Source organism: Thermobia domestica, chromosome 18 (genome assembly GCF_964235325.1).
Source record: "Thermobia domestica chromosome 18, izTheDome1.hap1.1, whole genome shotgun sequence".
Lineage (NCBI taxonomy): Eukaryota > Metazoa > Arthropoda > Insecta > Zygentoma > Lepismatidae > Thermobia > Thermobia domestica.
In genome coordinates this window covers 37,661,859-37,688,833 of record NC_137471.1, presented here as the reverse complement: position 1 = coordinate 37,688,833, position 26,975 = coordinate 37,661,859, and the positions used below count along the sequence as shown (strand labels likewise).

The 26,975-nt window shown below is 37.7% G+C and overlaps 1 protein-coding gene across 2 annotated transcripts in view; it reads right to left on the bottom strand.

The window, feature by feature from the left end:
• Nucleotides 1-1,187: 1,187 nt before the first annotated feature.
• LOC145675478 (ubiquitin-conjugating enzyme E2-24 kDa-like) overlaps nucleotides 1,188-26,975 on the bottom strand; it is a 33,183-nt gene continuing 7,395 nt past the window's right edge. For both annotated transcript variants that reach the window (XM_081745915.1, XM_081745913.1), the window contains exons 2-6: nucleotides 26,355-26,489; nucleotides 22,723-22,773; nucleotides 19,134-19,266; nucleotides 15,865-16,012; nucleotides 1,188-2,952 (exon numbers count right to left, since the gene is read on the bottom strand). In XM_081745915.1, the coding sequence (XP_081602041.1) occupies nucleotides 2,855-2,952; nucleotides 15,865-16,012; nucleotides 19,134-19,266; nucleotides 22,723-22,773; nucleotides 26,355-26,485 (561 nt within the window). In that variant the 5' untranslated portion in view covers nucleotides 26,486-26,489 and the 3' untranslated portion in view covers nucleotides 1,188-2,854. The remainder of the gene's footprint in view (nucleotides 2,953-15,864; nucleotides 16,013-19,133; nucleotides 19,267-22,722; nucleotides 22,774-26,354; nucleotides 26,490-26,975) is intronic.

Here is a 26,975-nt window from a genome sequence, read left to right as displayed (position 1 = left end):
AACTACCGCTAATTTTAGAGTTTTTCTGTAATATCTTCAAAACTAATAAAAATATTCGAAAAGCAGAAACGTAGTGAACTGGACAATACGATTCTGCATGTGATACCTTTACCACAATTCACCTATCTGCTTTTGGTATGCCGCTATTTACAGAAACCGCAAAAAAAATGTTAAATCTATCTACAGCTGCAAATCGAAAGCAGATAGAGGAGTTGTGATAACGGTATCACACACAAAATCGTATTGTTTAGTTCACTACGTTTCTGCTTTTCGAATATTTTTATTTGTTTTGAGGATATTACAGAAAAACTCTAAAATCAGCGGTAGTTTAATTGCGCAGTAGTGAAGACCCTTAAACACACGCGTCCCTCTCGGAATCTTTTATACCACTCCAGTGTTTGTAAACGTGACATACTGTGTTCGCCGTACATAACAGCCATGCGACGGAAAATTGTGCGTCCTTCGTTTCCCCTTAGCAGTCAAAATGGAGAACCATACTTTCTCCATTTTCCTTTGCCCACTTCAACTTCCTACAAACACACTGCCACAGTGTTTCAAGGTCCTGAACACAGCGTTGCCAAATTGTATATAATTGGATTTGTGTGTCGTGATGATTTTTATCAGAATGTTCTTTACAATAAAGAGGCAACAAATATTTTTCATTTAAATACGATTCTTAAAAATTAAAATTTGAACTGAAGAGATCGTCCGTGAAAGGAATAAAACACACTATCGAAAGCTTAAGCCAAGAAATATGACAGAGACCTGGATAAATTACGGGTAAATCCCTTTCCTCAGGTTAATACGAAAGAATATTCACAGGAAAAAAAAAAAAAAAAAAAAAACTCTTCCTTCCAAAGGTTTATGACCTTTCCGAGTAAAATAATGTTAGGTAAACCTCAGTGTAGTCAACAATAAACACTTACAAAAACACAAGTGTCACATTAATATCTTAAACCAGGGTTTCCCAACCTACTTCATGTCACGAGTCCCCTTTTATCACATCGTCTTGCCAGTGAACACGTAAGTAACTCCCGGTTTGTAATAACATTTTTCATTGTTATTTGCTTATGGAAATACAATAAGAAATTCAAATAATCTTTAAACATACTAATTACGTTTATCTGTTTTACCTTCCTACGCGACAGGTTGAGAAACCCCGGCTTAAACTATAAACAACAGTCTAATTTCTTGTTTGTAATTACGCACTTTATTAATCATTATTATTACACACTAACAGAAATAGTGATAGTAGATATCTTTCTCTACAAGGACTCAGCACTTGTTCACAACACGGCACAATATTACATAAACACAGAACAATAGCTATAGTTTTTTTTTTCTTTCTTTTCTTTTTCACTAATGTTTTGGGAACAGAGCACCGTAAAACAAAAATCATTGACTGTCATGAAAATAAAGAAAAAAGGAAAAAAAGACGCGCGCAATACTTTCAATCTAATTGCAGTTCATTCAACATACATTCTACGAAGCACTTCTGTAACACTAGCAATACACACAACAAGAAATTTCTTTTTTCTTCCTTTAATTATACAAGAACACATACACCAAGTTCAATGACTGCATAGTATTCATTTCTTTTTGATGCTACTCACTCTGTTCAACAAACGTTTGAAGTAAATGAAAACATTTCCCGAAGTATTAATTTAATTAAAAAAAAAAAAAATCATTACGCTCGCACTGACATTTTTTTTTCATTCAACTGCAATTTACAAGCCTCAAACATTAAGCATGTAAAACTCTCTCTCTTCTAACATACGTTAGCCAATCCGAACTCTTGTAAACCGCATTGTTTTTGTTTAAACTTCAAACTTGCGCTGAACAGGAATTAGTGTCAATTACTTAGGGAAAAAGAAATGCGATTTCTTTTGTATTTATGAACAAAGAAAATATATATATATCGCATACAACAGTAACACACCAACTTACTTCGCCCTTTCTTTCCGTAATGACATGTTACAACTCATATACATTGCTTCATCTCAAATAAATGGAAATAATTTCATGATACAACGTCCACTAGATGCTACATAAGTGAGATATACCTTATTTTCTATGTAGATGAGGTGAAGAAAAAATGAAATTAAATAAATTATATTAAAAAAAACTGAGACAATTACAAATAAACAAAAAAAGCAGTAGTTCATAAGCAATTGAATTATGCAGCTGTATTTTTGGACATTTTTAAATACCTATTTATATAATATATATAATATTTATGTAGATAGAATTCCAATGGTATACATATATTTATTTACTATTTTCTTCCCTTTTCTTTAAATGTATAATAACTACTCCATTTTCTCCGAATCACAATGTGAAAAATAAAAACTACCAGCCAAGGAAAGTTCAAATTTCAGCCAACTTCTTTTGTGATTACTATCAATCAACTTATGAGGAGAAGAAAAAAAAACATACTTTCAATCATAATACACTTTCGTCACCATTCATATATATATAGATATATACCACGCTCACAATCATTGTTTCGTCAGCATCACAGACACAGGAGAGAAAATATATAATACGATCGGATTAAAAAAAAAACTCATACAATATATCATTTATATGTATTTTTTGTTAGCAGAACTTTTATTGGCTGGGTGTAAATAAGTTTCTTATTTCTTTATCACATGAACACCCACACTGTCTCACACTAATTTTGGTTGTTTTAAATATACAAACTCATTGTTTGGATACCCACTGTGTTTAAGCATATTATTATGGATGGGGTGGGGAGCATTCGTGGGATGCCCAACGTGTAAAAGCAACAGTCTGGTCTAGAATCCCACAAATGAAATCCACCTGGAGAAATGCCATGGATAGAGAAAACACATCATGTTGCGTACCTCTTGGTCCACAGGCGTGCAATACGATCATGCTCTTCTCGATTTTGCAAATATTGAGTGGCTATGCTTCCTACCAATGGATCAGCTGCAAGGAAACAAAGAAAAGAAAAGGCATTACAAAACATTCTCTGAAAAAACTATAAGAAAACCTTATCAGCAGCCCCGTATTTACGCACAGAATACAGGGACGGTATATTTACAAAAAATGAGATAAAAACTGTTTCCTGATGGCTGAATTGGATTTTCAAGTCCCTATCAGTGCAGTTATGTACAGCACGAGACTACAGCTTACCATGGAATATGAACTACATAAGCTCCCGCCGGAAATTCAACCCAAAAGCGTGTACGCTAACCACATATCAACGAGGAAGCTCGACACAAGTACAGTATGTGGGGAAAAAATTCTTCACCCTAATGGAATTGCAGGTATTGCTGAGCTGGTTAACTTACTGAGATAATGTGTTGTACTTTCTGTCGGTTAGTATTTCGTAATTTTAGTAACTTTTGCTTTTATACTGTATCTTAGAGAGACTACAATTATTTTATCTTTCAGTTTTTGGGTTGTTCCTGCCTACACACAACTGAATGTGAACAAACAAAAGTGGGACATGGGGGCAAAACTTTCTTGGGCCCAGAGGCATAAAACACCTAAACACCATTTACCTACCACTAACTACTGGCGAAACGACAAACCAGACAGATTCTCATGAAAGGGGAATTTAACGAAAGAGATGATTGTAATCTTAATCCAAGTTTCACCTACACGCAGACACATGCATGAAGAAACATTCCAACATGCATGAAAAATGATAAAAACCACAGACAAGTTGATCGTGTATGGTCTCGTTCATGCATGTTGAAAGTTTTCAAAGTCTTCTGTAAACAAGCATGATAGTTTTGCCATTCTTCATGCATGTTTACCGTGTATGTACTCGTTTATGCAAGTTGGTTTATATTTCGGTTCATCAATCACGACAGCGAAAGAAATTACGTGACTTTCCTCCGTAATGCCAAGGTCACTCTTCTAATAAATTGGACAGCAAGTTGGTACGTGTGTAGGCAAAAAAATTCTTCCAACATGTATTATGAAACAAATCTTTCATGCAAGTGTGTGTATCTATGCCACCGTAAGTCACATAAGCTCCCAAAGGAAATTGTATTTGCATATCCCACACCGAAGACCTGTGTGATCATGAATCACGAAGGAGTTCAATTGAAATATCAATTATGCTATTCCATTGAAACAAGAACGTACAGGTCCTCAACCAGGGTTAGACCCACCTGGGTTTTTGAGCTTTTTGTTAGTATATTATTGGTACAACTAAGGTGATCACATTGAAAGTGACTTTTAACAGATTCTGGACTTTCCTTGGGCGAATTAGATGCTTTCTCGTTAAAGTATACAACATTCAACGTAAGACCTTTATGAAGTTCTGAATGCAATGAATTAATTACGAAAACTTATTTTAGCTTGAAATAATTGTAGAACAAATAATGTATGGATTATGCTTGTAGCCTACTTGAAGTAAAATATGCAATTTTATATTTTAGAAAATACCTTCCGTGAATAGTGTACTCGCCGACTCGATGACGCCGGGGGACGTTATTCCTCATACATTTGACGAGTTTAAGGCCATAGATGCCTGTACCACCAGTAAATATGTAAATACATTAGTAAAACTATTAGTATTATTTCTTACCTTTGGTGGTAACACAAGTATTATTCAGTAAAAGTTGGTTTTCCAACAACAACAGTTTAGTTCAATCATTTGTTGCTACTCTTCGAATAAGTATTCTGCAGAATCAATACCAGCAATAGCCTAAAAATTATTGTCAAGTTTGAACTTAATGCTCAGAGTTCCGAAGACTACGTAACGCTAAGTGCAGAATTCAAACTTCCGTACTAGTGGACGTTTCACTGTACAGTAAAGAAAGCTACACTCTCGGGAAAAACCCGTCGTGAAAGAGGTGCTCGGGAAATTTCTGTAACTAAACGCACAAAGCATCGGAAGTGAATACTTCAACACAAACTATTTATTTTACGCTGGAAGATATTTAATTTCATTTAAGACATTTTGAAACATTTATTTTATAAAACAGAAATTACGTATATCTTTGTTTTAAATCAATACATTTGGTATTCATATTTGGTGAACACCACTGAAGCTCCTCTCGGATGACTCGATCTACATTTGTTCGTTTATCTGCCTGTACCACACACACACTACAGGGTACAACTTTCTTTTTTAAGTTTAAATTTTCAGGGTACAAGCAGGAGACACACTAAATTTCCTATAGATTTTGGTGGCATACCAACGTAAAACTTCAAAACGGCATCCTCCTTTTTTTCTTTCTTCCAAAGTTATGGGTACCCATGGTACAAAGAGTAATTTTCAATCTTTCAAGTAGAAATTTTCAGAGTAGAAGCATGATACATTCTAAATTAGTTGTATATATATTTTGGCGGCGATCCAACGTAAAATTTCAAAATGGCAGCCATTTTTCAAAATAGCGGGTATCCACGCTACAGAGTGCAATTTTAGTATTTTTAAGTTCAAATTTTGAGTGTACAAACACGAGACATTCTAAGTTTGCTGTGTAGATTTTTTCGTCAGTCCCATGTAAAATTTCGAAATGGCGGCCATTTTTTCAAAACAGCAGTGAACAGAAAATTGTTGCAAGATACGACAATGACAATCTTGAAATATAAATCACATTTTAACACTTCTACCCCATAGACATTAAAATATTTAAAAAGAAAAAGAATTAAACCCGTAAAAACACATTTGGGCCCAGGTGGGTTGTTTTTCAGAAAAACCCGGGTTTTTTCAAACCCTGTCCTCAACTCAAATTCTCATTCTGCCCTAATACTGCAGTGTAATATATATTATTCTATTAGAGTAATCATTTATCCAACTAACCTATATTGACGAACACATACTATTGTTAACACTTAAGCACACACGCTATCGGGGATTCCTCGCATTTGAAGGGGAAAAGTGATTGTTTTGCAATAGCTTTATGCTCGTAGCTGAAGCGCCTTGTATCTTCCTAATTTGTTTCCTTCTGTGTGCAGATGGCACGCTTAGTTTTCTGTGAACTTTCGTTGTGGAAAAACAAAAATTTTGCGGCGAAAAGCCTTCACCGCGTGTGCATGCGTTTCTATTTTTTGATGATCATTCTATAATCGTGTTACTTATATCTGTGATCAAAATGGAGTATATAAGGGTCTTGGAGCTGTTTAACTCAATAAAGAAGCTGAAGGTGAAGATAGCTGAACCACCACAACCATAATTTCCTATGCTAGATCGTGAAGGTGATGCAAATTCCATGTGTAGTAATGTGGATGAACTTACAAATATATTATCTTTCCAAATATGTTTACATTGAAATGTTTCATGTGTTTTCATTTAGTATAATCTACTTTTGCATACGTAGTTTCAAGTAAGAATAAAGACAGCTTTTGGAAAACAGTATTATAGAGATTACGAGAAGAATAAATTCCTAAAGTGTGGGCAATCCCCCACCGCGTATGCTTATTTTAGCTTTTTTTTTTTTTTTTTTTTTTTTTGCTTGCACAAAAAACAATTACAAACATTTCTCGGTGTTTTTAAGAAACAAGATACATAGTTATACTGTAGTAAAAATTTATAAATAAAATACCTTTAAAGTAGAAATCTATGTGCAGTTATTTAGAGTGAGGGAATCCCGTACTGCGTGTGTTTAGAAAAAAAAAAAAAAAAAAAACGCGTGTGCTTGAGTGTTAACCCTTATAAATTCTTGCCTTTTTCGGCGTTTTTCTTGAGTCTCACAAGGGAACCTTCCGAAAATGATAGTTGCAGTGAAAGATGTGACCTATGCCAATTGAAAGAGCTGTAACTAAGATGAGCATTCCCAAAAACTTAGCTGCCCATAGCAATAGGTTCAGGAAATATAAGGGGTGGAAGTTCGGGAAACAGCAAGATTGGACAAGGGAGAAAAGTGCAAATTCCGAAAAAAAAGGGGAGCACGGCAAAATACAATGGTGACAAGTGATGTATAGAAAGACATTTTCCAGAATAGGGAACAAATGAAGGCCACCAGTAGGGTTAACAGTGTTGCCAACTGCAATGAAAAGTACATGTTTTGCAAAGAGCACTATATGAATGAGTGCAATATTCAGTGTCAACCTGTCATCTAGAACATAAGATATGACGTGTATAATCAGTGGTACAATCTAACAAAAGAGAATAGAAAAAACAGAAGTACGAAAAATACGGAAAAGACGGAGTTGGCCATAGTGCGCCGCATTTGATCACGAGCTGTGCATATTAGAATGAACAAAACAAGAAGCACCGAATATGCAGGAAACCGACGTACCTAGAGTCGAAAAGAAAAACGAGTTCCGAAGTTGGCAACACTGGCCATGAACATCCAGACAAGTCTAATATAGTTAAGCCACTCGCTTCATAAAAAGAAAATTCCGGCAACAGGCATCACTCGGAATGCATCAATGCTAGAGTGATTGAGGCAATGTCAAGTCGGGGAACATGAAATGGTTGGGTTGAGCCAACAACCGATAATAGAAGTAGTGAACATTGTGTCATGGTTGGGTCGTATGTGAGAATATACAGGGTGTCCCACCAAACTTAGTGACCTGAAAGATTTGCGAAACGAACAAAAATGCGACGGATCCAGTTGTGCAGGAATGTACCAATGTCAGGGGGTGATAAAAGTCTGTGAAAAGCAAGTGTCCCCAGGATCCCCATCATAGGGCCCCAGGAGCCAACTTCGAATTTTCAAATGGCAACAGGGACCGAGTGGTACCTCTCTCTCGATAGATCATGGAATGTGAAACAACATCTATAGGAAACATTTGCTATATGAAGCATGTTTTTCAAAATGGCCGCCACAAATATATGTTGTGTCTTAACATGGCATCGAATATTGTGATCTCAAATTGCTGCGAAGCGAAAAGAGATGTTGCAAATCCAATTGCACAGGAATGTACTCATGTCAAGGGCCAAGAAAACTTTGTAAGAAGCAAGTCCCCCAGGGCCCCCATCATAAGGTTCGAGGGGTCAACCGCAACATTTCAAATGGGAACAGGGGGCGGATGATATTTCTCTGAATAGATACAACACCGCCTATAAGAAACATTTGCTATATGAAGCACGGGTTTCAAAATGGCCGCCAAAAATGGACGTTGTTCTTGTCACTGAGCAGATATTTTTGGCGGCCATTTTGAAATCCCATATAATAAATATTTCTGATATGCGTTGTTGCATATTCCAAGATTTATCGAAAGAAATATAACTCGACCGATGGTGCTATTTGAAATTTTGAAGTTGGCCCCTGGGACCCTATGATGGGGGACTTGGGGGCACTTGCGTCTCACAGAAGTATGTCGCCCGCTGACATGGGTACATTCCTGCACAACTGGATGTGTCACTTTTTTTTCGCTTTGAAACTATTTCAGTCGCAGAGTTAGGTGGGATACTCTGGATATATAGGCGGTGATAGTACTGCAGACAGCAACACACAGCAGATCAAGCCTTTGATTATGTTTGCTTTCTACAGGTGTGGATATGTGATAGAAAGACCACCAAAGGTTCCGACACCTCTAGAGTACTGTTTCGAGACATTCACAGGCTATCATTGTACATGTGTGAGGGATTGGCAGTATTCCGCTGTGCTCACTGCAAATGTATCTTGTGTTTGAACCATTGTCTCACCAAACAATTGCACGTACAATGTGGACGAGCATGTACAAATGATGCGAAGGCTAATGCCTGTTGCCAGAATTCTCTTTTTGTGAAGCGAGTGGCCTAACTATATTAGAATTGTCTGGATTTTCATGGCCAGTGTTGCCAACTTCGGAACTCGTTTTTCTTTTCGACTCTAGGTACGTCGGTTTCCTGCATATTCGGTGCTTTCTTGTTTTGTTCATTCTAATATGCACAGCTCGTGGTCAAATGTGGCGCATTATGGCCAACTTCGTCTTTTCCGTATTTTTCGTACTTCTGTTTTTTCTATTCTCTTTTGTTAGATTGTACCACTGATTATACACGTCATATCTTATGTTCTACATGACAGATTGACACTGAATATTGCACTCGTTTCATATAGTGCTCTTTGCAAAACATGTACTTTTCATTGCAGTTGGCAACACTGTTAACCCCACTGGTGGCCTTCATTTGTTCCTATTGTGACAAATCTCTTTCTATACATCACTTGTCACCATTGTATTTTGCCGTGGCCCCCCTTTTTTTTTGCGGAATTTGCACTTTTCCCCCCTTGTCCAACCTTGCTGTTTCCCGAACTTCCACCCCTTATATTTCTTAAACCTATTGCTATGGGCAGCTAAGTTTTTGGGAATGCTCATCTTAGTTACAGCTCTTTCAATTGGCATAGGTCACATCTTTCACTGCAACTATCATTTTCGGAAGGTTCCCTTGTCAGATAAGCAGCGACAGTGTCATCCCTATTTACCCTAGGATCATGGTTCATACCTCGTTTTTCTCAGAATGGAACAGCCTTTCAAATGGTACCACTTACATGTCTCTATGATGTACCAGAAGGGAATTATTTGAGGGAAAAATCGGGATATTTTGCCCAAAAAAATCTTCTTCAAAGTTTGGGAACCCCTGAGGCTCTACCGGGTCTGCGAACAAACCTCCAAAAATTTGGAAAAATACTACGTAGTGTACTAATTACTTGTGACAAATTCGAATTTCCTGTCTTGAATAGTAAGGGCAGGAAAATTTTTTACCCATGTTGAGAGAGCATTAAAAAAACGCCCAAAAATTCCATACATCGCACCCTACAAATTTTAAAAAAATTATGACACGTCCCTAATGATCGTAAAATTATGGTTCATACGTCATTTTTTTCAGAATGGAGTAGACTTTCAGACGGTATCACTCGAATGTCACTCGGACATCCCTAAGGAGGGAAAAATTGAATAAAATAGGGATTTTTGTTGAAAAAATTCCTTTTTCCCCGGTTTGGAGCCCTTTGGCGCAGCCCTGGGTAAACATAGAGATCCAGGAATCACTTTCAAAAATACTACGTAGTGTACTAATTGCTTGTGCCAAATACCAATCTCCTATCTTCAACACTAAGGACGGGAAAAATATTTTCCTCTTCTGCGAATATTCCCAGAATGTCCCAGAATACCCTATATAAATTTCAAAAATTTCTTGACACGTCCCTAATTATCGTAGGATCACGATTCATACGCCATTCTCTTCAGAATAGAGTAGGCTTCCAGATTGTATTACATTCATGTCCCTCGGACGTCCCTAAGGAGGGAAAAATTGAGTAAAATAGGGATTTTTGCTTAAAAATCCTTTTTTTCACGATTTGAGGCCCTCTGGTGCGGCCCCGGGTAAACATAGAGATATGGAAATTACTTTCAAAAATACTACGTAGTGTACTAATTACTTGTGCCAGATACCAATTTCCTATCTTCAATACTAAGGACGGGAAAAATTCAGGATATTTTCCTCTTCTGCGAATATTTCCGAAATTTCCCAAGGATACTATGCAAACTTCAAATATTTCCTAAAACGTCCCTAATTATCGCAGGATGATGATATATACGTCGTTCTCTTTAGAATAGAGTAGGCTTTTAGATGGTATCACCAGCATGTCCCTAGGACGTTCCTAAGGAGGTTACAAGTGAGGAAAATAGGGATTTTTTCAGGGGCCCTCTGGTGCGACCCTGTGTTAACATAGAGATCTGGAAATCACTTTAAAAAATGTTACTTATGGTACTAATTACGTGTGCCAAATACCAATCTCCTATCTTCAATACTAAGGGCGGGAAAAATATTTTCCTCTTCTGCGAATATTTCCGAAATTTCCCAAACATACTATGCAAACTTCAAAAATTTTCCTGACGCGTCCCAAATTATCGTAGGATGATGATTCATACGTCGTTCTCTTCAGAATCGAGTAGGCTTTCAGAAATTACCCTCAAATGTCCCTATCATGTAGCCGAGTGGAGCAAGAATCGCGAAAGTGGGATTTTTTGTCAAAAATATCCCTTTTTTTACCATTTTGTCCCTCTGAACCCCCCTTCTATGTTGACGAAGAGATCCGAAAAAATTCTCATAAAAACTAATGGGTCCACTGATTGTTTATGGAAAATATTAGGATTCTAGGATTAAAGAGAAGCTCACCAAAAAATGTTGAAATTAGACCTCCCTAAAAAAAGGGAATTTGTAAATTGATGACATCATACCCCCCTATGTTCTGACGCTCGGAAGCATATACACCCTTCCAAGGCTTTCTTGAATGCCTCCCCTCTTGGAAAATTAAAAAGCGGAACTAAATAGCATTGTTGGTTCTCTTTTAATCGAATCTTTAAGACACTACAATATCGGTCGAAAACGACCGAAAAAACTTAAAAGGTTTAAAGTACACGGTGTCTGTAAAGACATAATCCGATTTCAAAGTGTTACAGCTTGAAAACATCTAATCGTATTTTGGATGAAACGCTTAGAGTTCAAAACAGGATGTGCTCTTTAACTCTAGTTTGGTTAGCAGAGATGTACTCAATATTTCAATTACTGGGTGCATTTTCGAAAAAGGATAAGAGGGGAATTATTCGTCGTTGAAATTTTGAGTAAAACAAACAACATTTGATCATTTATCGTTGAAGTTTCAAGTTCCAAGGGAAAGGGAAGGGAATCTGTCAGAAAAGGGAAGATGTTCCATATACAATTAATGGCAATACGACTGATTTTACTCACTGAAGGTTTTCTAAAAAGTGTATACTTTCAAATATCTAAGATTAATATTTAATAGACCAAAAAAATATACACGAAGGAATTAAATATCGACTGAAAGCAAAGAATCCATGTTACTATTCAGTTCAAAATCTTTCGTCCTCGCGAATTTCTGTCGAAGAATTTGAAGCTTAAGATCTATAAAACGATAATCATGCTGGTTGTGCTGAACTGGTTGCGAAACATCGTCGCTTTATTCTGACGGACGAACGTAGACAAAGTATTTGAGAGTAAAATCCTGAGGCGAATATTCGGACACAAGAGGAATGGGAATGGCCTCAGGCAGGCAGGTCACGTAGCCAGAATGGAAAAAAGTAGGAACGAGGCATGGCCAAAATTTTCCGGAATCGGAAATTTTACTTTCCGGATTTCGGAAAAAATCCGGAATTTAGAAAATTCTGGATTTCGGAAAAAATCCGGAATTTTTACGATTTTACTTTCCGGGAAAATTCCGGAACTGGCCATCCTTAGTTGGAACACTTTCAAAGTCTTAACTGGAAGACCAATCGGAAAATCACTATTAGGAAGACCTAGAAACAGGTGGAAAGACATTAAGATGGATCTCGCAGAAATAGAAATACAAAGTAGAAACTGGATTCAGTTAGCTAAAGACAGAAGTCTTGGAGAGCTTTTGTGAATGTGGCATTGAACTCCGCGTCCCATAGAGAGTGAGTGAGTGAGGTTTTCTAGAATTCCTATCATAAACAAGCTATTTTGGACAAAGACAAGAAGTTCAATTTTAGTTTGCAACTGTTCTCTATGACGGCTCTACAAGTAGATTCACAATAGTCATTTTGTGGAAAAGGGATTTTCTATCTTTCTGGTTCAGGAGACGTAAAGGCACAAAAGATGTAATTGAAAATGAAATGAAATCTTTGAGTTTTACGTCCCACGGTTATGCCGGTTGGGCTAAAGGAGACGGTGATGATGAGTAATGAATAAAATGGGAGGAAACGGGAGAACCCCGAAAAAAACACCGCACACGGTGTTTGTCCACCACAAAGTTCACTTGGTGGGGGCTGGGATCGAACCAAAGATGTAATTGAATTAAGAGTAATCGGTAAAAGGTTTATAGAAAGAGGAAAGAGGTGCATCTGGTATTTATTAATATACGAAAGGCTTTTGACCGTGTGAATTGTTGTAAGTTCTGACGAAGGTTAGGTTGGAATGGAAAGATGGAAGACTCCTCAGAAATTTATACAAGGCGTTTCAAAACAACACCGACGTTTGGAAGATGATTCCTGACACCAAGACAAGACGAAAAGTATAGACCAACCTGGGTACACAAATGCTTCTTTTCGGAGTCATAGGCTGCCGAAAATATGAAAAAACGAACTTGAAAGGTCCGTAGCTCCTAAACTGTGGGGCCTACCGTAATCGGGTCAAGACTTCACTTAGGAACTAATATTGCCCTATCCAAAAAATACATGTTTCAGAACCCTGCGGTACTCACGCAACAATTTTTATAGAGGAAGTTTGGCTATGGGCATATAATTTGAAGTACTCACCAATTACCTCTATAAGAATTGTTGCGGAAGTACCACAGGATTCTGAAACTTGAATAGGACACATACTAGTTCCTAAATGAAGTCTTGACCCGACTACGGTAGGTTCCATAGTTTTGGAGCTATGGGCCTTTAAAGTTCACTTTTCCATGTTTTCGGCAGCGTATAACTCCGAAATGAAGCATTTGCGCACCAAGGTTGGTCTATACTTTTTGTCTTATCTTGGTGACAGGAATCATCTCCCAAACGTTGTCGGTGTTGTTTTGAAACACCCTGTATATGAACCAACAAGTAAGTGTTAGAATAGGAAATGAAATGAAATCTTTGAGTTTTACGTCGCACGTTTATGCCGGCTAGGCTAAAGGAGACCGTGATTATGAGAAATGAATCGTGGAATAAAGAAAGTGGGAGGAAATGGGAGATCTCCGAGAAACCCATGCATACGGTGTTTGTCTACCACCAAGTTCACTATGCGCGAGTTGGGATCGAACCATCGACCCCATGCTTGTTACAGAATCTGAAGAGAAAAATCAATAAAATGTTAGAAAACGTGAGGAAGGGCAGTGAAGAATATTGGATGAAAATAAATGTTAGAAAGACAAAAGCCATGGTGATTTGAAGAAAGGGTTCGGTGTCAAATATAGAAGTAGGACGGGAGAAAATGGAATAGGTAACTAGTTTTCGACAAAGAGTTCGTAATTCAAGAACTTCCGATACTGTTTTAATAATTTGCTTCATTGCATGTTGTGTGTATACTGTTAACAGTTTAAATGAAATGAAATCTTTCAGTTTAACGTCCCACGAATATGGCTTTTAAACTAAGGGAGACGATGATGAAGGCAAGTGAATGGTGATGACACTATGTTCACCACTTGTCCGGGAATCGAATCAGGGACCCTACGCACTAGAGATGAGCCCTCTACCACTGAGCCACGTGCCCCCCCTTCACTTTCGGTTTGAATATAACCTCCATGAACGAACTCGACTACAAATTTTTTTGACCGTCGATATTTTGGCCGAAACTGATGGTGGTCCATCCACTAGCTCTTCAGATGTCTCCCGGACAGACATATGGACGGAGTAAATACTATACAGGGTGGCCTAAAAGTAGGTATACACCTTTGCATTGTAACGTTTTATCTTATAGTTTTATTTCCTTCGGCTGTTCCGGGCTTAATGTACACCCTCCATTCCAAAAGAAACCGAACGTTTTAAAAAAAACAAAAAAGCAATGTACATTTTGGAACAAATCATTTTTATTAATCAATGTATTCCCCTTCTGCATCGATACACATATTTGCACGCTCCAACAAGTTGTCAAACGACTTCTCCATGTCCTTTATTGGAATGGTCTTTAGGACGGCGGTCGTCGCCTTCTCAATGGCATCAATCGATGCGTGCCACTTTCCTTTCATCGCCAAATGCAGTTTCGGGAACAGATAGAAATCGCACGGAGCGAGATCTGGTGAATAGGGCGGATGATGCAACCGAATAATGTGATTTTTGACCAAAAATTCAGTTACGAGTCGCGAACGATGTGATGGTGCATTATCGTCCAAAAGAGTCCAACTGCCGATTTCGCGATATTCGGGCCGAATAGGACGAATTCTTGCCAGCAAACGCTTCATGACGCCCAAGTAAAACTCTCCAGTGACTGTCTGGCCGGGCTGAACAAATTCTTTGTGGATAATTCCTTTTGAATCGTAAAAACAAATCAGCATCACCTTAACTTTTAACTTCACCAAGCGACTTTTTTTGGGTGTTCCTTCATCCGGCGCTCTCCATTCAGCACTTTGCCGCTTTGTTTCGGGCTCATATTCAAAACACCACGTCTCGTCACCAGTTACAATCGATTTCAAGAAGTTTCGATCCTGCCGAGCACTTTTAACGATGTCTTTGCAATGCGCAATTCGATCAACTTTTTGGTCTTCGGTGAGTTTGTGTGGTACAAACCGCGAATTAACCTTCTTAAGGCCCAAAACTTCGGTCAAAATGCGGTATGCGGTTGTTTGAGGAATGCCTAATTCCATTTCAATAACTTTCACCGACGATTTTTTGTTATGTTTGATGAATTCACGCACTTTTTCGATGTTTTCTTCCGATAATCCGGTTTGGGACGGCCTGATCTTTCGTCATCATCCAGCGTCTCTCTACCCGATTTGAATCGCCTGAACCACTCGTAAACTTGCGTACGGGATAGACACTCATCACCATATGCATTTTTTAGCATTTGGTGCGTTTCACTAGAAGTTTTACCCAGTTTAACACAAAACTCAATTGCAGCTCGTTGTTTGAAACTCATTTTCCGACCGATGTACACAACACACTGGCAGTTGAAACGCAATAACTTTGTTGCCGTGCATCCAAATGTCATGACATTTATACCAGTTGTCAATGAGGGACTACGCCATCTACCGGTAAAATATTACAACAGACGGCACTAGTGGTACTATTTGTTTCCAAAAGTTCGGTTTCTTTTGGAATGGAGGGTGTATAAAGCAAAATACACTCAGAACAAATAATAAAGAAACTAGGTCTACCGGTTTGATAACAATGAAATACAGTGAGCTGATCAGCACGGGACTGTATACCTACTTTTGGGCTACCCTGTATATATACATAAAGTTTTTGATAAACCAAACTACTTAGAAATTGTTTACAGCAAAATTTTTCGAAGAACATGACATTAACAATGTACCAAATAGGATCAATACTTACCTGGATTACAGTCTGTAAGCAGGGAACAAATGGATAAAAGCACCTTGGATATTGTTAGAGCTGGAGACCAGTTATCCTTCAAGATATCCAAACAAATTACTCCTTGGCTATTGATATTGCAGTGATAGATACGAGTTCGGAAAGTAACCTGTCAAAAGAAGAAATAATCTTGTAAGTCACTGCTAATTTTAAAATTAAGACTTCTCACAGATAAGTCATTGTTAAATATTAATACATTCTAAGTATTAAGTAATTACCGAAAAACGCAAGAGGTTTTGTTGAAACTAATGGCAAGCTTAAATTAAAATATATTTGTATTTTAAGTCATTGCTAAATATTAGAAACAATACTGTTATCACATCATTCAAAAGTAATATTTCAAAAGTAATTCAAGGTTATTTTATTCTACGATTACATATTTCTGGCCTGTTTTTCATCCATATTACGCAAATTCAAGTAGCACTAAATACATAAATCACCGAATGTATAAATGATTATCTGGTGAACATGTTGAACAGTAAGGCGTTTAAGTTTTAACAATCAATCATATTCTGTTTCAAATAAAATATACGTGTTATCCGTCCAACTTTGATATAATTCTGAGAAAGTTACCAAGACAATGAAGTAAGAGTAAAGGAGGGAAATGAGAGAAAAATAAGAGCATAGGAATTTCACCAAGGTCACTATCAAATCAAGATATAAAGGGTCATATAAAAAGTCTCCGTGGTCATTTGGTACATTTTGAACAAAATATATCTTTATTGAAAATCAATTTTAATGAAGTACATATCCATTATTATCTATGACTTTTTACCATTTTTTGGGTAGCTTCATAATTCCATTGGTGCACAACTTCTGTGGCTTATCGTCGAAAAACTTGGCTAAGTGATTTTTCAGCGGCGCTTCTATCGCTCAATCTTTTTCCATTAAGAGAGTTTTGCAGAGACCGAAACAAAGGGTAGTCAGACGGTGCAAGGTCCGGGCTATACAGTATACGCATGAAAGCTTCCCAACCAAGTTTCGTCAATTTGTTCCTAGTTATCAAAGATGTGTGTGGCCGCACACTATCATGATGGAACACAACTCCCTTTCTGTTGGCCAATTATCGGATGATCTATGATGACTCGGAACAAACTGACGGAACTTGGTTGGGAAGTTTTAATGCATCCACCGTATTGCCCGGACATTGCACCATCAGAATACCATTTGTTTCGGCCTCTGCAAAACTCTCTTGATGGTCAACATGTACTTGATAAAAACTAAGTTTCAATAAAGTTTTTGTTCAAAAATGTACTAAAAAACTGCGGAGACATTTTATATGACCCTTTATTTCAAATTATAGTAATACCTTGATTAACACATTTATTATTTGGATCGATATGTACAAATGGCAAAATGTGTATGTTAAATATATACTAATAATGAACACTCAGGTTCATTTAGGAGTCTTTGCTCCTATTTCAGCAAAATTTATTTCGTCTATTTCACTAAACATTGCTTAAAAGCCGAATATTGTCTATTCTTTGCATTTTGTGAAAATCAGGACTTCAATTAGATATCTACATAAATCCCTCGTTTCGACAGAACCTTCTATCAGTTCAAACATATATATTCAAGTATTACATAAACTATCTTCTGCGTCCAGGTGAAGTTTCACCCCAATACACGTGAAGAACGCAGCCACGAATAAGGTGATCAAGTTACTGCGGCTAGTAAACAACTTGAATAAACTAAAAACAACTGGATAAGCGGTCAAAGGTAAAAATGTTCCACGTGAATTTGATCCATATGCTTTAAATATGCCCGACTACATCCCTAGAAATAAAAGGATAACTTTGAAGTTTTAAAAAGGAATTAGAATATCGTAGAATCAAATACCACTAACCTTATATTATATATAAATCTTATGTAGCATAATAGTCACGCTTGTATGATGTAGCATCCATTGGCAAACATAATTTTGTAATCTACACCTTGAAGAAATGTGCAATATCAAATTAACGATTCGTTATAGTGGATCACCAAAATATGTTAAAATATATTTAATGATTTATCTACTCATTCCAAAATGCCAATTAATTTTTCTCTTCGAATTGTTCTAAAAAAAAAAAAAAAAAAAAAAATGAAAATGAAATTAAGTTTTAAGGACCAACCCCGAGCCAGGGATCCTATGAACCGGAGGTGAACGCTCTATTACCGACTAAACGGAGAAGAGAAAACAGGTAAAATTGCATTGGCTACAAAATCCGAGCGATAGAATATATATAAAACGATAATTATATACCTGCTGTATGGTTGTGAAACATGATCACGTACCAGTACTTTGAACAACGCAGACTGAAAGTATTCGAAAATAAAATTCTGAGGCACATTTAGAATAATATTCAAGAGGGATGGGAAAGGAGGCGATAAGGCCGATAATTCTGTAATTTCCCGATACTATCTCATCTTTCCCTGGCCATCTCACTTCACTCAAGCCCACTATTGTCCACTTTACATTTGTCCATTTCCATTTTTAAATTTTCAAGTTTTCCCTCACGTCGTAGAGTTCGTACCTTCCAGGTTCCCATGCTGAAATGAAAGTTATTATTTTCTCCTCTGATGATTCTTCCCGGAGTAGTCCCTACCCAGAGATCCGAACGGGGGACTATTCTACCTCCGGAATTTTTTACCTCAGGAAGAACCATCATATTTATTTATTCTCCTCCTTCGTCCCTTCTGGGAAAAAGATAATGTGATAGTATTCCCATTTCCTATCCACATCTCCATGCTGTTGACCATCTAGTGGTTCATCCGCCTTTTAGGACAGTTTCCCCTCCTAAGGACAAGAAGGTGCCCTGACCTCCACCCGCTCAACCGCCCTCCGAGAAGGCCGTTGGCACATGGTAGAAGCTGACTCCTTATCCCGGAAGTCGGTCGGTCCCCACCTACGTTAGCCGCCAAAAACGTTGCCCGCTTTCCCCCGCGAGGAGGTGTAGGTTGGGATTTTCCCTTCGTTTAGGATGAGACCCGATAAACAACATTAATATGGATCTCGCAGAAATAGAAATACAAAGCAGAAACTAGATCCATGTGGCTCAGGACACACGTCAACTTTAGTTGACGCTGCATTCCACACACCATAGAATGATGTTTTAAGACTTTAGCGCCTATTTGCCTGTCTACTATTGATGCTTTTAGTGCCTCAAAACCTGGTACCTACTTACAAGCACGGATAGTATGATACAGAAGGCAATTAACTAATGAATGAACTTTACTACTAAACGTACCTTAGGTGGTTTAAAAGGATATTCTGGAGAAAAGTGAATATCTAGGAAAAACACTCCACCTTCATACACAGACCCTGGAGGTCCCAATATAGTTGATACCCATTCATACAAATTGTCACCTTTTGGACCAGCACTGAAAAAGAGAGAATATCACATAAGACAATGAAAATTCCACATTCTACAAAACCTTTTTAGAAAAAATTACAAAATAATACAAAATATAATTCGCACATTTTTTCAGAACTAACTAGCACATGATTTGATATGTAAGTGCCTAAAATTTACGAGGCTGTCCAGAAAGTACCAGACATTTTGGCCTATCGCGGCAGTGGACGGGGCTAGAGTCGCCATCTTGGTGTCAGAACGTTGCCACACTCAGCACACATCCAGCTGTGGTAGCTTGAGCTTATACTTATACTGTGCTTTCTGTGACGTGTTACAATGTGTGCTGCAATAGAAAATCCCGCTTCTTCTGAGGTGCGTTCTGTGATTAGGTTTTTGTCGAGATGAAAAAAAAAAGTTGAAATCCATCGCCAACTATGTGAAATGTACGCCAAGAAAAACTTAGCGCGAATATGTTGTTTTTTCACGATAACGCACGACACGTGAGCTCTTTGATGATTATGGATGAGAGGTGTTCGATCACTCACCATACAGCTCGTATTTGGCGCCTAGCGACTACCACCTCTTCTCAGCGATGAAGACATGACTTGCTACACAACGCTTTAATACTGACGCCGAACTACTTGCCAGTGTAAGCCAGTGGTTGAAATCGCTTGAATACATATATATAAAACCTGCTGCGTTAGCACCATGTTTTTCTACATAATATATAAATAATCTGATCCGACAGAATAAATAAGACCGATTATTATTGGCAAATTCTGTGTTGCCAAGAATGGCGATTTGGGAGTGGAAATAACACAGAATGCAAGAGGGATGGTGAAATTGGAAGAATGTGTGACCGCAGAATCAGGGTAACGAATAAAGGGATGGTTTAGAAAAAAAAAAAAAAAGTGGTTACGTCAGCAACGATTTACCGATCAGAAACCACAGCTAATAAAGAAAGCAAATGAAAACTGATTGAATGTTAGTGAATTGAGAATGCTACGATAAATGTGTGGGATAACATGATACACGAATGAGAAATGAAAAAAAAAAGTTGTAAAGATATCTAAGATGCAAGAAAATAACTACAGTGATATGGCCATCTGATGAGAAGAATGAAGAACCAAGAACGGTAGAATAATGTCCTAAAACGATTCTAAGTTTTGAACTATGTACTCAAGAGTACAATTTAGTTACTATCATCAAAACATATTTCCGAACTATAAATATACGAAAATCTTAGCACTGTATTTCACAAAACTTCCTACGCTGTAATCCAGGTTTTATATTACTATTATTATTATTGTTTAAAAACCTTGATTTTCCAAAATCAGAACTGTAGAGCGAGTGGCGATAAGTGATTTGAAACCAATGAAATTAAACTTTTAGTTTATTAACGCTCCAGTATATGAACTGATTTATTGTCTCATAATTGGGAGGTCCCGAGTTCAAATCTGATGGTCTGCAATTCTGAGTTTTCCCCAAGGTTTTTATTTTCAGTTCCATAGGGCGCATGTGGGGATAATACTGAATTTACATAGGGCTTTGACAAACTTTCTCTCCATTTTCATTGTTGTGTTATGTGTTGATTACCCCAGTGAAAATGTGTATCTGGAAGCTTGATTTGTTAGTAATGTCTACTCTTAGGTAAGTAATTCGATTTTTAGAAAATAAATTTGTGCGATTGGGTGGGAGAAGCAAAATCTCCGATTTTTATCATGCTGGTTGTTAACCTATTATGTTACTCACCCAGCCCTTCTTCGCACCACCCACCCATACGTTTGCATTCCGTCAAAGGCTGCCCAGTTTACTTAAAGACTCAAGATGATTGGGTAGCGTAACGATTAATACACTGGCACGGTTGTTCGAATGTCCGGATGTGATCCGCGCCCCAGTCATATATCTTCACTCTTTGAAACTGAGCGAAATTTAAAATATTCCAAAATAATAAGGATTACGAAGAGTGAAGTTTAAACGGCAATCAAGTCTTGTAATACAGAACCAGGTGTGGCAGGTTATGGATATAGAGGCGAGAGATAACACTGAAAGAAGTAACTGATATTTACTCTGTCATTCAAACCAGGTAACCAGTAACCGACTTAATCTATATTATCATCGTTAAGATAACTGCGGACAATATCAATCAACATCCCATCCCAGGCCCAAAGAAGTACACTGAAATGAAAAAGAAATGAAATCTTTGAGTTTTACGTCCCACGATTATGCCGGTTAGGCTAAAGGAGACGGTGATGATGAGTAATGAATGAAATGGTGGAATGAAGAAAGTGGGAGGAAACGGGAGAACCCCGAGAAAACCCACGCACACGGTGTTTGTCCACCAGAAAGTTCACTTGGCGGGGGCTGGGATCGAACCCAGGACCCCAAGCACCAGAGGTGAACGCTCTACCACTGAGCCACCGCGGCCCCTACGCTGAAATGAACAGGGACCATATTCAGCATCTCTTATGACACGTGAATATGTCATCATAGCTTTCACAGTAATAATGCAGTTGTCTCAGTTCTAGACAACTCTTTTCAGGTTCTCGAGTGTATAATCACTTAAGTGACCAGCTGGCACAGAAATTCAGTCAAATAAGACCATACAGTAAACTTCCCATTTAAAGGACTAATTGGAGCTAAATTGTAATCGTAAAATCGCGAATATTTAATGAGTTGGTTCGAATTTAGTGTCTCTTTCAGCACCAAAGCTATACGAGACTTGGACCTATAGTTTAATGAGAGATCCGAACCACATGATTCCCACCAAGAATCGTACTAGGTTCTCCGAGGCCCAAGACAAGTACGCAAACCATATAGCCACAAGGGAACTCTCTAATATTTAGTGTTAATACCATATTAAAAACAAGAAACTCTTTACAGCTGTGTATTAGAAGAGTGAAAAAAGCCCCGAAGCTTGTTACCCGTTGGATGTTCTTTCTTAATGATTAAAGATCTAACCTGACTGAAATATTCACAAACCAACATTTCCGGTTCTGAAGATCCCTCTACATACGCAATGTTGTCCATAAGGCTTCGTGACTGAGAATATACTTCGTTCATGTTGAGCCATTGTTTAATTTCATCTTTCACTGACATTTCTCCACATTTCATCACGAATGTAGCAAAGCTTTGATTCGAACAAGCAGTAGTAATGGCACTTTGTTCTGCTGTCATATTACAATCGTACCTATCACCGCGTCTTTTAAAAATGTGGCTTGACTAAACAGTTTCTTTCACTCAACTACAACTGTTACTCTAGTAAAATTTGTCCATTAAATTCGAAGTCCACTGGTTCGAGATCCGTTAAACCACGGGTTTACTGTACTTACAAAAGACTGTCATATCTGTTAATTCTTATTTTTCACAAATTGCCTTTCCTACAGAATGACATGGAATCCTTTATATGTATGAACTATTTATCTTCGTGTGCGTAACTAAAATGTTTACCTCAATTATCATAATGCACTAAACTGTCGATTACCTGCAATTGGGTGGGGGATCCAGTGTAATCTCTGCCAATTCCTTCTGGATCCTGTAATGAAAAGAAATTGATATTTGTGAGAAATAATAAAACAAAATATTGGTCCACTATACAAAACAATGTTGAGCAAGTTTCATAGAAATCAATTTTATAGAAATTAAAAAAAAAAAGTATCAGCAAAGTACTGGCAACACCCAGCACACTTGTCCCGTTTTTGCAACATCATGTAGCCAAGATCCGATTCGAACAATTAGTAGCAATTACGACCACTCACGTTTTATGTGCCCTCGGAATTTTCCTGTATGATTTCTGTAACCAATTCTGTTGTCTTTAACCGACAACACTAAATGAAGAGTTTCAGTTTCACAAAGGTTTTTATATACGAAGTTGGACAATAAAGTAATGAAACTTGTTATAAAAAAAAATACTTTCATTTTTAACCAACTAGAGTATGTTTGTTCTTTCTTGGCACGCTTCCCGCCTAAAGGATGGATCTGTTTGCAACGCGTTCTTGCCATGCCACGGTTAAGTTGAGAGTTAGAATACGCTATGAAACATAGCAAAATGCCACACCATTCACAAATCACTGTAACACACTTGTTTGTATATGATAACTAAGCACTTCATAACCCGCCAAACAACAATGACCTCATTTAATGGGCTGGTTGACAATTAACGTCACCACACGACAAAGCCAATAAGACGTCTATTGAATTAAAACATTCACGTGAGTGCTAGCAGAAAGTACTTTAAAAGCCAACCAAGTGCAGTGGCGGGAAGTGTGCCAAGATAAAACAAACGCACTCTACAAAGGTATAATTTTCCACACAATTACTCCATTGGCGCTTCCATCGTTGGTAGAGTCTCTGGAACTCATCTTCTGATATGCTAGCGAACACCTTGTTAGAAATGTTTAGACGTCCTGTACTATTGCAAAATGGTGTCCTTTAACGACTAATTTCACTTTTGGGACTAAAAAAAATCAACCCGTCGGTTGAATAAGGAGTTTGTGGTAGCTCTGCAATGAACTTTGACGTCAAATCTGCCCAATAGACAATGCAGTATGGGATGGTGCGTAATCATGATGCAGGATCCAGTTGTCAGCAATGTCTGGAAAAACACGACGAACCCATTTTCGAAGTCGAGAACTTGTTTATAATAATGATGGCTTACTGTCTGGCTTGAAGTTAACCACTCTTTGTGCAGAATATCCATTTAGCCAAAGAAGCAAACAAGCACATGCATTTCACCTTTGACTTCGACATGTGCGCTTTGTTTGGTCTTGGCGATTCCTTCGAACACCAATGCGAACTTTGACGTTTCGTCTCGGGATCACACTGACAGAGCCAACATTCATCAGCAGGATAAGTCGGTTCTTCAATTCCACTTATTCCAACGGATCAGCAGCCAAAGTTCTCCGTTGATATTTTTGTTGCTGTATTGGGAACTATTTTGGAACAAATTTTTCTCATTCTCAGATTTCCAGATACCGTACATCAAGTAAACAGTTTCCCGATTAATGTTCAGTTCGTTCGCAATCATTTTCACAGTTAATCTTCGATCAGTTCGCACAAGTTCACTCAACCCGGCTGTATTGTCATCTGTTCGTGCTGTTGATGGTCACGCACTGCAGTGTTCATCTTCAACATTGGTTCTGCCTTCAGGGAAAAAAAAGTGCTAATGAAACACTTGTGCCCTTGATAAAATCTCGTTTCCAAAAGTATACTGAAGCTTCACAGAGATGGCATACCGCCGCACAATATTTCGTGATTCGATTTTTGTGACTCGGAGCGAACACACGACTTCACTCTTCAAGCTGATACTCATGATCGAAGTATTGCAGGTGCGTGCAATTTGTGGCTGTGGAAAGACCATGATTACAGACTGCCTGTGGTAGCAGGCTGCCGGACTGGCACTATAGGCAGGGAAACAATGTCTTAATTGCTTTATTGTCCAACCTCGTATTATTCAATTTAGTCATTTTTCCTTCGAAGAAACAAAGTGAGTAATAACTTTTTAAAATGTTATCACCTACACACAGTAACTCATAACTTGGAAATATAAAACGGCAAGATTTTGCAAAAATGAAATCTTCCAGTTTAACGTCCAACGATTATGCCCTATAGGCTTAGGATGATTAAGGCAAGTAAATGATGATAGACGAATCTGAGGAATGAAGTAACAACATGTTGTTACTAAAACGCCTACGGCCACAATTACTATTGTTTATCGTCGGAAACTTAGTTGAACACAAACTCAGTTAACCACTAACTTGTTTGCGTACCCCTAGGATCCTTTACTGGAAAAATTTCAGAAACTAATTCATTGCTATCTTCAACCAATTATAAATTGAATTTTGGAAGCTGACGTTCTGCAATTTAAAACTTGCTGAAGACAGCTACGGAATTGTTTGCTGAAATTATTCTAGCAGAGGCATCAATAGGAAGTAAACAAGTTAATGCTTTTATATATATTTTACTTGAATAATAAACCCAATCACTTACTTCTGTAAGTCTTGAGTGTTATTTCTAAGTCAAAAAGACTAAAGTATTCCAGCTAAGTGTTCACATATCACAAGACAGATCTGTCTCTTCTTACTCCCTCCCTTTCTCTCATCCCGTTGTACGAGTTTATTCTTTGAAAATTAACAGTACACTGCACAGGATGGTTCATCGGATTTTAACACACTTGTTATTTCGAGGAATAACACACATAATAATGTTTGAAACATGAAATGAAACGAAGCAGAAACCCTTGAAGTTTTCATTATGATATACCAGTTGGTAGCACGAATGCAGTGGGTACAAAACGTTGTAAGTTCATCTGTTGCTGTAGCGCATTCAGAACAGACCAAAAAGAACATTTCCGATCAGCAGAATACTTTGCAGCGGTACGACACCGATTGTCTACGTAAATGGAACTGCGCGGGATAAACAAGACCCTTGTCACACAGTAAAATGATTGGGGAAGAGACAAAGGATAAAGAGAGGGACAGGAAAAGAGAAAATGAAATATTTTAGTTTAATGTCCTACGGTTATATCCTTTAGACTAATGAATGAATGACTGCAGAATTAAATGTTCTGTGCTCTCCCACCGGGAATCGAACCCTGGATTCCGTACACTAAAGAAAAGGGAGATACGAAAAAGAACAGGGAGAAAGGAAAAGAGGAAGAATATAAAAGTAAGATAAGTGAAGAGGAACGAAACGGAGAAAGATGTAGAGGATGGGAGAGAGAAGAAAATGATAAAAGGGAAGACACGATATGAAGAGAGACCACAAAATACAACTCACCGCAAGCCATGAACCCAGGAATTCCATAACAAAACGTATAGAACATTTTACGATGTCAGTTACAAGACAAACCTTTAGGGGAGTACGAGTATTAAGTGTACCTTTACTGCCAACAACATTGGTATATCCGAAGAACGCACATTAAAGGGGAATAATACAAAACGTACGATCTGAACTCTAATGACAAACGGAGCACATATAAAACATTTGTAGTGCATCAACACTTGGAAAATTCCTGGTTGTTTTCATATACTATTGCACATGTAATACTTTGGAAAGATATATAAGATTTTTGAATCCAATTACCTGTATTATTACCTATAGCAGGATCCCACTCACCTTTTAGCAGAAGTACTAAGTGCCTTTGACATCTTAGGATTTGGTTTAGTCTCCTTGTTTTCAGTCTTGTTATCAGTCAAAGAGGACGTGCCACGGCCACGCCCAGTTCCACTAGACCCCGCCCCTGACATGAGGCTACAAAAGAAATGGATTAGACATTTTAGAAACTCACCATAGTCCCCGGTGTTCAACATTTAAATGAAGTATCTCTTAAAAAGTGTTGAAGGCTTACATACCCGGCAATTAGTTTAAAAGCAACACAGTACCTCTTCACTGAAAGACAAGAAATGAAGTATTTGACGATGTTGGTTATTGTAACTTGAAGAAATAATCAAGACTTCCTTCATACTGATATATATATATATATATATATATATATATATATATATATATATATATATATATATATATATATATAATAAAACTTTTATAATACAGGGTGGTTAAATTATTGAACAATTTAAGAAGGCTATTTTTCACTAATACTGGACAAAAATGGAAAGAGGGAGGTTTGAAATTTTATTGACATCGAGGTAGAACGAGGCATCCCCGGAAGTGAACATGTTTTGTGCTGCTTGTAGGAGACGTGTGTTTGGCGGTTCTTTTTTCGAGTACAATATC